The 14,322-nt window shown below is 54.7% G+C and overlaps 1 protein-coding gene across 3 annotated transcripts in view; it reads left to right on the plus strand.

Moving 5' to 3' along the window:
- The window catches only part of LOC113973718 (probable E3 ubiquitin-protein ligase MID2), a 75,055-nt gene that overhangs the window by 43,671 nt on the left and 17,062 nt on the right, over nucleotides 1-14,322 (plus strand). For all 3 annotated transcript variants that reach the window (XM_027696183.1, XM_027696184.1, XM_027696182.1), the window contains exons 3-4: nucleotides 9,079-9,174; nucleotides 13,176-13,283. In XM_027696183.1, coding sequence (XP_027551984.1) covers nucleotides 9,079-9,174; nucleotides 13,176-13,283 — 204 coding nt within the window. The remainder of the gene's footprint in view (nucleotides 1-9,078; nucleotides 9,175-13,175; nucleotides 13,284-14,322) is intronic.

Here is a 14,322-nt window from a genome sequence, read left to right on the forward strand (position 1 = left end):
AGGGTGGCCAGGAGGCTCTGGGGCTGCTTCCAGCACCGACTCCTTTCACTCACCATCACCCATCCCATGGAGGGCTCAGAGGTGGGAAGGTGGGGAGGTTTTTCCCCAACCCTTCCACCCCATCAGGAAATTACCCCTCTAGACCTCCTGGTTTGGAAGGAACTGGGAATTACTCACCAGAGGAAAATTCCTGGAAAAGGCATTGCTTGGAGCAGTGGAAATCTTTTCCTTCCGCTCTGTCTTTCTAAAGGAATAAATAAAAATAGTAGAAAATCCGCAAATAACCTCAGGGCTCACCGTAGTTTGGGAAATTTTAATACCAAATGTAGCACATTTAATAAGATGTCTGAAAATCACATTCTTTTAAGCTGAAAAACACATGGCCTGAACTGGGGAGTAAAATCTCAGAGTGTTTAACTAGGACAGCTCAGACAAGCGGATCATGCTTAGATGACTTCAGGAATGAAAACTGGCTTGTCACAGTCAGGACGAATTTAATAAAATATTTAAACAATTTTCAACACTGCTGTGATGTTACAGAAAACCAGGATAATATCCAAGAGGGGAAGAATTGCTTTGGAAAGATTAAAGGATGTAATGACTGAATGGCCTAAATCAGCCATACACATTTCTGCCAGGGTGAACCACTTCGATGCCCAGAGATGCTGTGGCTGCCCCATCCCGGGAAGTGTTCGAGGCCTGGGTGGGTGGGGCTTGGAGCAACCTGGGATAGTGAACCCTCCCATGGCAAGGGGTGGAGCTGGATGAGCTTTAAGGTCCCTCCCAACCCAAACCATTCTGGGATTCGCTGATTCTGGTGAGTGTTGGGGGAACGGAGGGACCAACCCAGATGCAGACAGCTGCCTTGGGTGGGTGAATGCTGCTGGCACCCTCTGCCCATTGTACCCACTGAGGCAGCAGGTGGTGCAGAGCTGGCTGTGGAAGCAGGTGGCATAAAAATGTCTTTCCTCAGGCTGTTGGATGTCCTGTGAGACCCACTGCCACGTGGCTGGCTCGCAGGAGTTATCCCACCCGTGGGGCTGGGAAGGGATGCTGTGGTACTCCCACAGCCATGTGCCTCACGGGTGCCTTCTGACAGCCAGAGGAGTTGGGGTCCAGAGGGTGAGCTGCCACGTGTCGTGTCCCTCCATGGCCTGGAGGTGGGTGTCAGGATCTATGCCAAGATACCTTGGTTGGCAATGAAGGATGCAGGAGAGAGACCATCCAAATGCAGCTGTGGTGTGCCCTTTCACAGGAATGAAGGGAACCAGCCTCTGCTGGATGTGTATTTGGTGGAAGTGTGGAAGCTGAGCTTGCCCTTGGGCAGCTCCTGGTTTTCCCCTCCAGCTCCCAGGACAAGCCCAGGAGCTGCAGGAATGTTCTGTACTTTGACGGGCTTCTCCCTCGTGCTGACTTACTGACAGACCCGCACTCTTCTGGTGATGTAGGAGAAGGTCTGGTCACCCTGTAACAGGGAGGGTGTCAACTCCCTTGTTCCTGTCCTTTTTCTCATCTTATCCAGGAAAACAGCCCAGCGTGGCTTGCCAGGGAACAGCTCGTTCCGTGGGAGACACACTTGCGGGGCCGAGCTCCAGCAGCAGAGTTTCTCCACCACTGGCAGCCATTCCTCTTCTCCCTGCGGTCAGGAGGACGGCCCATGCCAAGGATGTGCAGGTGTTTGGGCTCTTACAGGGTTTTGCCTGAGGGGATGTTTTCGGAAGCAAAGCCCTTGTTGCTGTTAAGTAGTGCAGGGACAGGAGCAAACAGGGAACGTGCACCCTGGAGCTGGATCAGGCAGCCAGACACAAACCTTGCCAAAGCAATGCTCAGACTGGGTCTGCAACTAATCAGCAGCTTTGGAGAAATGACAGCATTAAACTAGTTCATGTGATTCTTTTCCCCCTTGGAACTGTGCAGGACAGCTTTGATTTACAGGAGAATTAGCAGCGCTCCCCACCCCAATCCTCAGGTTGTCTGTAGGAGCAGGAGTATTTGGTGACATTCCTGCGGACCGGAGGCTGAAAAGTGAGGCATCAGGAGGAGGTGAGTGGGACCCTGGGTTGCTCCTGTTGACAGGCAGAGAGTTTTACCTGCAACCATTTCTGTCCCTGTCCTTTCTTTAGTTGAGATGTACCTGAGGGAGTGTGTTTGTGTCAGGAGAAGCTGAGGTCTCCCCTGTGGTTGAGGATGTGCTTTGGTTGTGTCTCTGTGGTGTGTGAGGTTGTGCCACAGGGATGGGGGGGTGCTGGGGATGATCCCAGACTTGGTAGCAGCTCTGGCCATGTGCCCTTTCCAGAGGGATGAGTGATGCTGGGGATGGTCCTGGACCTGGCAGCAGTGTGACAGTGCAGAGCTCTGGCCGTGTGCCCTGTCCAGAGGGCTGAGCTCCAGGAATGTGCTGAGCTTCAAACAGACGTGTCTGTGCAGTGGGACCCTCGTGCTGTCCTCCTTGGTGGACAAGAACTGTCACCAGCAAGGGGAGGAGCAGGACCCTGGCAGAGCTGCTGCATGGTGGTGCCTCAGTGGTGATGAACCACCTCTGTGTAACTCTCCTTACGAGCAGTGCCAGTACTGTTCCCATACTCCCTCCCATCCTGCCAAAATCCAGAGCCTGTCCAAGCGGTGGGAGGAGAGGAATTTCCTGAGGAGGATAAACAAACCATTCTCGTTGCTGTGAGGGTAGCTTTCCCTCTCCCTGACCCAGCAGTCCCTCACCACTGAGGTGCTGTTAGTGCCAAGGACTAGGGGCAGGGCAGCAGAACACCTGGGCAGAGCTCAGGAAGAGGCCCTGGCCACTTCTCTTGCTTCCTCTGGTCCCTTGGTGTATCCAAGGGAAGGACTGGCTCCTGCCATCACATCTTGGTCATTAACTCTGTGACTCTTTGGCATCAGATCTGCTGCCCTAACAAAGCAATTTGCTGCTGGTGCTCTGCAGTTGCCCCGTGGCTTGGGTGACTGTGTGTACATGCACTGGGGTCCCCTCACGTCACATCCAGTCAATGGCTTGTGTCAATGAGGCACCCAGAGCGTGTGATGGCTCATGGTGAAGGTATGAGGTGGGACCTGGGACATGTGGACCACACTGGGGTCTGCCCCTGACTCCCCCTCCACTGCAGGGCAGGGGATGGGGGCAGCAGGCTGGGGAGCAGGAGCAGCGTCTGCAGCAGTGACACGTTGGGGTCACTATCCCCAGGTCCCTGCAGCCCCGTGCCCACCACAGGGACACACCTGCTCTGGTACAGGCTCAGCAGATTTCTGCCCAGTTTCCTCTGCTCATTAGGCTGGTTTTGGGATCATCCAGTAATTAAGTGCTGGAGCTGCTGGGAACGTGGTGTCCCACGGGGGTGGGGGTATGAGTGACACCCAGCTGGCACAAGGGGGCTGCATGACAGACCCGGGGTGTGCTCTTAGCCCATGTGGTGGGATAGACAAGGGGTTTGCTCCCCAAAACCGGGAGGGTTCAGGCAATGCTGGTCAGCTCAGCCCAAGAGAAGATGCTCCAGAAGAGCCGACAGGACACAAATCCAGGATGTGCTGATTAGGCAGCGGCACATGCAAGGGCTGCAAATCACACAGTCAGCTCGCTCTGTTTACTCGGGGTTTTCTGATTTTATTTTTCTCTCCTCAATTTAAATTCCCAAGGAGACACTAGACACAGCAAGTGCTGATGCAGCCCGCACTGGAATGCTGCGTGGAGGAGCACGGATCCCACCCACCTGCCTCTGCCCCCAGTCCCTGCTCAGCCCAGCACAGCTGCTCCTCCGGGTTCCTGATGCTTCCTTCTTTTCTTTAGTCTCGTTACAAATTGAAGCATGGCCGCTGAAACAGTGGATTTGCCGCACTGAGGGCAGGATCCAGCCCCAGGTCTTGGCAGGCTGAGATAACCCTGTGCTTGCTGTGTGGGGTGAAGGGGACAGGCTGGGGATGCCCAGGACCCCAGGCTGAGCACTGGGGACATTGCTATGGCACCGTGTGCCAGGGTAGCACAGGTGACTCCCAGCACAGGGCTCATGCTGGCTGTGGCACACCCGCCCCCATGTCACCTGCATCCCCAGCCCCACTCCCCCTGGGGAACTTCCCTCCCGACCTGTTTCCCAAGCAAAGGTGAGCATAGAGCGAGCTGGTCGGGATTTAAACCTGACACATCATCAGGGATTAAACCTAATGAACGGATTTGGAGCAGCTCTCAATTGCTCTGACTGAGTGGGAGACACGGGGGGATGTCACTGCACCCTCAGGTACATCCTTGTGTGTCGATCGAGTGCATCCCCTCGCTGCCCATCCCCTCCATGCCGAGGGGCCACTGCAGCACCCCTTTGCCTGGCTCAGGCTCTGGCTCTGGACTCTTCAGCACCATCAGAGTCACCACCAGTCCCGTGCCACTGTGAGCTGCTCGGTTTCTAGGTCAGCTCTGCCGGTGGGGCGATAGCAGCCCCGAACACTGGCAGAGATTTCAGCTCTTACTCAGCCTGTTTGGCTCCAAAGCGACTTAAAATGCATTACTGTCACACATGGCAGCTCAGTCCTGTCTCTCTGTCACTTGTCCCATTGTCTGGGGACATTTTCCTTAGCAAAGCCCGGCAGCTGACTGGCTTTGCTTATTTTTCCCCGAAGATTTTTTTCTCTTGGTGCTGGGAATTGATTCTAAACATAGAATTGTGGAATCACAGAATGGTTTGTGTTGGAAGGGACCTTAAAGCTCATGTTGTTCCAACCCCCTGCCATGGGCAGGGACACCTTCCACTATCCCAGGTTGCTCCAAGCCCCGTCCAGCCTGACCTTGAACGCTTTCAGGGATGGGGCAGCCACAACTTCTCTGGGCAACCTGTGCCAGGGCCTCCCCACCCTCACAGCCCAGAATTTCTTCCATATATCTAACCTAAATTTCCCCCCTTTCAGTTTGAATCACTTTAGAGGGATGTGCCGCTGCCAGGGTTGGTGGTGGGTAGTGCCACGTTCAGCCCTCTGTCCAGCCTGTGGGAAGAGGATGTGGGAGCATCTGCTGGCACAGGAGTATTGCCAGGCTCTGGTCCTGCTGGGGCCTCTGAAAGGAGCCTCATCTGTGCGGTGCCACCATGGAAAGGAGCCTGGTTGGGGCTGTGCATTGCCACCAGCGCCCAGGATTTCCCTGGAAGTGTTCCAGGCCAGGTTGGATGGGGCTTGGAGCAACGTGGTCTAGTGGAAGGTGTCCCTGCCCATGGCAGGGGTTGGATGAGATGAGCTTTAAGGTCCCTCCAAACCCAAACCATTCTAGGATTCTGTGATTTGTTAGCATGGAGGCGGCTGTCAGTGGAGGGGGATGATGCTGTACCAACCCCACCATCACTGTCCTGCTCCAAAATCCCTTCGGAGCAGATGGGGCTGGACTGACCCTGGTGGGAGCTACCTGCATCTCACCCTGTCCAGCTGCTGCTTCCCAGGAAAGCCACCCCAACATTCCTGAAAGGAACCACATTGGTGCCCTCATCCCCACAGAACCAGCAAGTGCCTGGGGCAGGAGTTTAGTGCAAAGCAGCGTTTTGGCCAGGAACTGTGACATGGGTGGAGGTTCCCAGGGCTCCAGTGTCATTGCAGCTACAGGATGCAACCAACAACTTTGTGGTTTTGAAATATAAGCAGCTCCCTTAGGAGCTCTGTGGCAGACTCCAGATGCCCTGGGCAATGTCCTGGTGACATTTGGCTTCCTTGTGCTGCTCCAAATGGGTCAGAGGACACCCAGCAGTAATCCTGCCCTGTGCCAGGACCTGGCAGCACATCCTCAGCCTGAAGGGCTTAACTGTGCGCCCTCAGCCTGGCAGCAATCCCAGCCAGCCGCTGCAGGTGCCCGTCCCCTGCCCCATCCTGGTGAGGCTGGTGAATGGTGGTGGCATCTGGGGACCAGTTTTCCTGCCACTTTGGCACGTGGAGGGCATTCTGGAGGGGGTTTGACTTGGTGCCTGCACGTGGGTTTGTGGATGCACACGTGATTTGCGTTTATGGTGTGCAGGGGAATCAGGGCAAGGATCTGTCTCCATTATTGGAAGTGATTATAGATGAACAGGGGCAATGAGAAAAGCCTTGGAAGTAACACTCTCCAGTTTTGGCTGTCTTTCTGTGAAGATACATGTAGAAATCTGTCTGTGATGAGGTGGAGCCAAAGGAAACCCTCCATGCTGCCATGTCAGGCTGAGCCCCTCACCCCTCAGAGCAGTGCTGAGGGACAGCAGCACTGACCATCAGCCACCCACAGCCCCTCCACTCCCATCCCTAGGGCTTCCCTAGCTCCAGGGAGCTCCAGGTCCCCCTGTCCTGCACCCAGGGATTCCTGCTGGTGGAGGAGACCTGAGACTCACATGGCCTGAACCCCTGGGCACTCAGCCACCCTCATACAATGGGTCTGTGTGACATGTAGGGACCCTGTCCCCTGCCCCCCTGCCTGGGGCTCACAGCCTGCTCTGCTCTGTCTCCCAGATGGTTAAAGCCACAAGGCTGATAGTGTTTCCCCGTGCTGGTGGATGGGCTTCCAGACTGGTGGATGGGCTGGTGACCAGCCATGGAATGCAGCTCTGGCCAGGTGCAGGCAAGATCATGTTTGACGAAGCACAGAGACCAGGAGAACACTATGTGTTTATAGTTCCTGAAGCTGTCTTGAGCTCCCAACCTTAATGCCTTCTTCAAACAGAGAAATCCATGTTTAGCACACTGCTTGTTGGGTATTTGGAGAAAAAGGAAAACGAAGTTGTTGCCCATCATGCCCATTGCTGAACAAATACGAGCGTCGGTACTCGCAGGTCCGTGCTGTGTGATTCCAATCCTCTGGCTGGATGTGAATGGATTTACTGTGCATCTGGTCACCGGCAGGTAAAGGAGTGCAGCTGCTGAGCTGCTCTGCTGGAGCTCCAGGAGGGTTTGATCCTGCAGATCCTTGACACTCAGGATGGGGGAGGTTCAGCCACTGTCCCACGGTTCCTGCGTCCGGGCAATCCCCTTTCTCGTCCCATCGTCCCTGGGTGACTTGACCCCTTGGCCCCATGGAACACCAGTGACTCCTGCTCAAGGGCATGGTGGTGCTCCCCTTTTTGTCAGTTTTTCTCACTTCTTTCCCCAGTCGTAGAGAAATCACCTATTTCAGGCCAGAAGGTGGAGGTTTGGGGAAATGACGAGTGTTTTATAAAGCAATTAAAGCCCAACCCCTGTAATTGCTGTAATTTATATACACCTACAAAATAACCAGCTGGTGTGATCCAGGCTTCAAGCCCATTTTATTTGTTTCGGCACATCGAACAGATGGAAACATTCCATCTGTGTTTTCCTAGAATAGAGAGGGGTTGGCAGTGAGGGTCTGTGGGTGCGCAGAAGGGCTGGGGAGCAGCGAGGGGCTGTGGGGGAGCAGTGAGGGGCTGGGGGAGCAGCAAGGGAGGGCTGGGGGAGCAGTGAGGAGCTGGAGGAGCAGCAAGGGGCTGTGCAACCATTGCTGACCACCAGTAAAGCCCCACTGACTGCCTCAGCATCACCACAGCGGACGTGTGATGAAGGGATCGGTGCTTAGGCGCAGGATTTGTGTGTGTTTATGGATGGGAGGAGTGATGCCATCCCCTAGAAAACTCGGGAAACTGCAAATGGGGTTTGGGCTTGTGTGCTTCAAAGCTGTACTCCCAGCCCCCCCCTCCTTCCATCACACCCTGGAACATAAAAGCAGGTTGGTGCGAGTTCAAAGCTGGGACCTCAGCGCAGCCAAGGTGGTGACAAGGGAAGTAATTAGCAAGTGAAATGTTCAGTGCTGTAGTGAAATGATGTTATGATATTGGGCTGTGAGGAGGGGAGGGTGGGAACAGCTGGTTTTTCCATTATCCATACAGCCCTGCTCTGCGAATCCTTCCTGCATAACGAAGGCTCCCTGGGTTTTATTCCGTTTCTCCAGCCTGTTCCTGTGTTCTGCCTCACCCGCCCTTGGCTGGCAATTTGCAGGGTTGCAAACGAGCTTGGAGTATTTTAGGAGCCAGTGGTTTTTCAGGAATGAGTGCTCTGCCTGTGCTCTGTGCCTGTGATTCAAGTTCTCCTGGCTCAGTAGCCCCCAATTACCCATGTGTGCGGAGGGGGGCCGTGTTTATGGGTCTGCTGGAGTTGGATCAAAGCCTTGGACTGTAGTTCCTACCCGAGGATGAATGAACCACCTCAGGGATCTTCTTCCAGCCCCGGAGTTTAAAATATTAATAGGATATCATTTCCCAACAAGCACTGCAACAGGTAGCAAGTGCTCTGTTATAAAACATTCCTGTTAGCGGAGCACGTGGAACCGGCAATGCCGTGTCCCTGGAATTGGCACCCACAAACCGTGCATCCCCCACATGGCCATGGATATCAATGTCCCCTCAAATGGACTCTTTCTCCACGCTCCACTGGATCCCCTTCTGCTCCCGGAGTATTGCAGCCTGCGGGCCCCAGAGCAGGCCCCGGGGATCCCTGTGCTGCTGGGGTTGTGATCTGCTGGCAGAGATCTGCTGGCCGTGATCCACTGCCCATAACCTGCTGGCCCAGATCCACTGGATGAGATCCACTGGTGAGGATCAGCTGATCAAGATCTACTGGCCCAAGATCTGCTTACTGTGGTCCACTGGCTGAGATCTGCTGGCTGAGATCTGCTCCAGCAAGCAAAGGGCAGCATGGCTGGGGACTGGAGGACAGTGCAGGGCAGCTCGACTCTCCTGGCCTGTGCGCACACTGCTCTGGCTGAGGTGGTTGGCAGATGAGGTGTCCCTCTCCTGTGGCTCATCAGGCTCTGGTTCGTCTCCCTCACCCTGTGCATGACAAAACTGATGATGAAAACAGCCAAAATTTTCTCTCCAAAGAGCAGACACCCCACACTGTCCCCACAAGCTGGTGACACCACAGAGCTGAGTTCGGTGGCTCCCCCATGGCTCAACTCACCAGAGAGGGCAGGAGCTGCTGAGGAACCCCAGAGCCTTTTCCCAAAGTTATTCCAGTGTTGCTCCCTCAGGCAGTGCTGGGTGGTGGAGGGTCTTGGTTGCTGGCAGGGGACCGGGAACACACTTTGCTAATCTCTTGTTTTTCCTCTTTCTCCCATTTCTGGACCTGCAGCAAACCCTGGAGACGAATCTCACCAACCTGGTTAAACGCAACAGCGAACTGGAAAACCAGATGGCCAAGCTGATACAGATCTGCCAGCAAGTGGAGGTGGGTGAGGGACAACAGGGGGCTCAGGGGAGTGCCCGGGGCACCTCCCTGCTCTAGGGATGGGATGCATGGATCACCCCAGAGTCCATTCCTAGGGACTACCCTGGGAACAGAGATGAGTGTGGGGGAAAGCATTGCTGAGGTGTCAGGGGAGCTGAATTGCTTGGGGGAGTTTAGTCCCAAGCAATTGAAGATGCAAGGATCGTTCCCAGGGTCTGTAGGGTCTGAAGGAGTATGGCATGACTGGAAGCCACTGGGAAGAGATATGGGCTGCTGGGCTGGCTCCAGCTTCTTTGTAGTGGGGGCAGCAGGTGTTTTTGGTGGAAGCCTGGGTGAAACCGAGCATGGAAACAAGGCTCATCCAGGTGACACTGGGCCTGCAAACTGGGCTCAGCTGGGTGACACCGAGCCTGTAACAGGGCTCATGAACTGGGTGACACTGAGCACAGAAACAGGGCTCATCAACAGCCTGGGTGACACTAATCCTGCCAACAGGGTTCATCAACTGGGTGGCACCGAGCATGCAGCTATTCCTTGAACCACCACCTTCCCATAGGATAAAATCCTAGGCTGCTGCTGGGATTGCTGCTGTGGATTCAGGGGGAATTTACCAGTGCCTGAGTGAACACAACAGCTGTTTGCTTCACCCTTGGGCACCCCAGCCTTCCCCACACCTTCCCTTAGCCACCTCGTGAGCCCAGCAGCCAGCGGGATGCTCTGGCAGGATGTGGGGATGCTGCAGCAGCATGTTGGAATGCTGTGGTGGGATGCAGGGATGCTGCAGCAGGATGCAGGGATGCTGCAGTGATGTGCAGGGATGCTGTGGCAGTATGCAGGGATGCTGCAGTGGGATGCTGTGACAGGATGCAAGGATGCTTTGGTGGGATGTGGGGATGCTGCGGCAGGATGCAAGGATGCGGATGGATGTGGGCATGATGCAGCAGGATGAGGGATGCTGCATGTGCTGGCTGGAACTGCTTGCCCACAGCAAAGCACCTGGAATGGATTTGTCCATGGAGCTGCAGCTTGTCCTTCACCACCTGCATCTCGGAGCAGCTGGAGCTCTGGGGCCAGGAAGGTGCTTCCAAACCCCCGTGGTTCCTACAGGCAGCGTCAGCACTTTGTTCTTTGCTCCCTCAATAATGTCCTGATGATCTGGCAAGAGGAAATGAGAGTAGAAGCCCTTTCTGTGAGTGCCAGCAAGGCTGAGTGTGCCGCCAGCAGCTGGCAGCCACTGTCACAGTGTGCGAGGAGGAGGAGGAGGAGGAGGGGGCTGAGATACTCTGAACTTCCAGCCAAAATAAGGAGCAGAAAAATCCCACTTGGCTCTGCAGCACTGCTGGCCTTCCACACTGATGCTCCGTGTCACTCACTTTGTCCTGTTTCTCTCTGCCCATGCATCACTCTGCAGTAGGAATGGCTTTGTCGGAGCTGTCTCTCCTGGGCTCCCTCTTCCCCAGGGCTCAGAGGGCTTGGAGTGAGTCTGGGAAAACAGACAGCAAATGGCTGGCTGGCAGGGAGAGAAGGAGCCAGGACGTCCTTGCAGAGCTCTGGTGACAGTCACCAGCCCTTGCTGCTCTAATGGGCCACACTTTAGCTCTGAGAACCCACTAGGGATGGAGCAGGGATGTGGCTGGATGTCGTTCCAAACCTCCTCCTTTGAATCCAACTCCAATATCTTAATGACCTGACTTAGGATGAATTGAAATCCATTTGGTGTTTCTGTCTGATCCAGGGAGTCTCAGACCTCTAAGCTGTCATTTTCGGCAGAGTTTGGGAGTTTTCAGCTTTGTCAGACGCTCTGCTTAAAATAACAGTTCAAACAACATTTCTCAGCCGTGCTGAATGCACAGCCGGGCCCTTGGAGGCACCTTCACAGAGAGCACAGTAAAGTGTGAAGCAGAAAATATCTCTGCCTCCCTGTTTTCCCTGTCAGTCTGATTCCAGGGAATTTTGCTTTCGAGCTATTTGCAGACGTGGCACACGCAATCCCGACATACTCTGCCCATCAGCCACGTTCAGTGCAAGTCCCGTGGTACGGCCAGGGAATGGTGCCACCAACACCCCGATGGACAGGGGTTCACGAGGGCACTGCAAGTGTCCCCAGGCCACTGAGCCCGTGCTGCCCGTCGAAGTGACTCTGGTGCCTGGGGGGCTGCACTGAGAGAGGGTGAAAGGGCCAAGTCCCTTGGCAGTGATGGAAACGTGGACCAAGGAGAGCAGGTAACAATCCCGTGGAGAAGCTGAGTTTGTGAAATAGAGATGGTACCACTGTGATGTCCCCACTGTGGGGGGCAGCAGGAGATGCTGCACATGCACCATGGGGCAGCGGCCTCTGTGCCACGGCAGCTGCAGGGCTGACCTCAGTGTGAGCTCGTGGTGTCTCCAGAGCACGGCTGCTACACGGCCAAAAAACTCTCGAGGGTTTTGGAGGTGGGATGGGGTTCTCTGCTCCATCCCTGAGCTGCCAAGGCACGAAGGAGGAGGTTTGCCTGTGCCTGAATCATACTGTGGGCTGAGATGCTATTCCTCATCCCCATGAGCTGCAGGATGAGCTCTTCCCAGGGCTGAGTTTATTCTAGGGCTGTGTTGTCCCTAGCACATTCCCCCTCAGGACTGAGAAGAATGAAGTATTTTTTCTCTCCTTTCTTACACCTAAAAATCACCCCCATGCCCAGTGCTCCTATACCCATAGCACTTGCCAAGTCTTCATCCCAAGTCCAGCATTTACCTGGGAACTGATTCATCCCTACAGAGTGGTTTGACCAGTGTCCAGATGTGCTTGAGCCAGGGATTTGCCAGCAGAGCAGTGCTGGTCTGCAGTACCCTCACCATGCTCTGCTGGCCCTTTGGGAGGACTCCAGCCTTAAAAATGCTCCTTTTTGGGCAGAAGGCAACTGGGAAAGGGACTATGTGGCCTCTGTGATTTCACCTGCCTTCAGCCTCCCAGAGCATGAGCATGGCTGAGGGCAGATTTCTTGCCCTGGGCAGGTTTTCACATTTTTGCTATGGATGGGTACAGATTTATGTTGTCCTGTAGCTGTCCTGGAAGGGAAGTGCTCCAGGCCTGAGCCCTGGGACCACCGTTGGTCAGCAGCTGGTTAGGGGGATGCACCTAGGGCTGACCTGAGGTGCTCCAACCTCCCCTCCTATCCTTTGGCTCAACATCTCCTTCCCTCCTTTTGCCGTGCACAGGCCTTGCTTCATCTTCCCGTACCTTCATGTGAACCAGAAGCTGAATGAGAGTGGGAGTCAAGAGTCTGTGCTCCTGGGAAGTTGGGGTGACAGCCATCCCCGTGGGCACATGGCCTCGAGGGACCTGGGTGCTGCCAGCTCTCCACAGCCAGGCTGCACAGCAGCACTGCCACAGCAGCTCACTGCAGGCTCCAAACCCTGGAGCTGATTCCCCCCCCGTCCTGCTACGTGCAGCAGATTGGAAAGATTTTACGCTGTTTTTCCTCCATGGAGCTCTCTTTGCAGACCATCAGCTGTCTCCCACTCCAGTGTTGCATAATCTGCTGGCCAGGTTTAAAAAAAGATCCTGTAGCAAAAATGTGGTGCACTCAGGGCTGCCTTTGGACTGCTCTGTGTTTCGCAGGGATTTGGGAGTAAGAAATGAGGAAAACTGATTTCCATCCTCTAGTGTGCTTTAATTGATAGGGCTCAATTCCCCCTTCCATAAAGTGCATCCCCCCTGTCTTGTCCTGTCCACCACCCCAGGGATACTGGTATTCCCTGGAGGCAGAGGACTGGAAGCTTTGCCTGCACCCCCACACACTGTGTGTGTGCACCATGAGAGTGCACACAGCCATGAGAGTGTATTATGTGTCCCCCCAACACCTGTATGTTGTGTGTCCTCCCCCTAACAACTGTATGTTGTGTGTGTCCCCCAACATCTGTATGTTGTATGTCCCCCCCAACACCTGTATGTTTTGTGTCCCTCCTAACACCTGTATGTTGTGTGTTCCTCCTAACACCTGTATGTTGCTGTTCCTGGCCAGGTGAACACAGCCATGCACGAGGCCAAGCTGATGGAGGAGTGTGATGAGCTGATGGAGATCATCCGCCAGCGCAAGCAGGTCATCGCTGTCAAGATCAAGGAGACAAAGGTGAGGGGGGCTGGCTCATGTGTCCCTGGTCCAGAGGTCCCCACCTGCCCTGTGGGGTCTGCCCTTCTTCTCTGGGCACAGCACTGCAGCAGGCAGCAATGCTGGGATGTCCCAACCACGGCCATGAAGGATTTCCTTTGGGCAGCCATCAGTGCACACACGTTCATCTCCTTGCTGTCCAAAATCTGCGTGTCCCTCACTGCTGCTGCCCCAGGGCTCCTCCACCAAGGACGAGGCGTGTGCTGGATGTGGCTGGAGGAGGAACGGTGTGTGGGTTAGCGTGACAAGTTGGTGCAGAGGCTTGGATCACTCTAGACAGCTTCCTCGGGGCTTTTAACTACCGTGGTCCAAATAGAATAATGTGGAATTAATACTGAAGGACCGGAGCCCAGCGCTGCAAAGAGAGCAGAGGCTGCACTGTCTGCATTGCAGCACAGCTGAGGGGGGAGCTGCTCCTCACCCTTTTCTTTGTAGGGGTGTTCAGAGCCTTCATCCAGCGGTTCCAGGTGTTTTGCAGTGGTTTCTTTGTGTGATGTCCCACCCCAAAGGGGAAGGCAGCACTCAAGATTCTTAGATGCTCGTGGTCGAAAGGACTGGCAGAAGTCAGAGGGTCAGCAAAAGCTTACAGAGTTTTGTTAGTAAATTACAAGTAATTTACTTGGCATGGAAATTTATATAGATTAGTCCATCAACTCCCAGTATAAGGACATAGTGCTGGGTTTTGGATAAAGGGGTAGGGTGAACAGGAAGAGAGAGAGGGAGATGGATTAAAGACGGAGAGAGAGGAAGAAAGAGAGATCACCAGCCCTGGTTCCAGCAACAGGGTGTCCAGGGTCAGGGGGCACTGCCTGGGCTTCGTGCAGGGGCCTTTTTATAGATGAGTTTTCCCCGCCCTGGGGAGAAGTTTCTCCCTTTCTGTGCAAGTCACTTCCCATGTGCAGTCCATTTTTCCAGACCTTTCTGGAAACAAGTCAGAGGCTTCCGGGGTCTTTGGTGGTCTTGATCTCCCCTACAGGCCATGCCTACTTCTCCACCTCAC

Source organism: Neopelma chrysocephalum, unplaced genomic scaffold (genome assembly GCF_003984885.1).
Source record: "Neopelma chrysocephalum unplaced genomic scaffold, ASM398488v2 Primary Assembly neopelma1_105, whole genome shotgun sequence".
In the NCBI taxonomy this organism is placed as follows: Eukaryota; Metazoa; Chordata; class Aves; order Passeriformes; family Pipridae; genus Neopelma; species Neopelma chrysocephalum.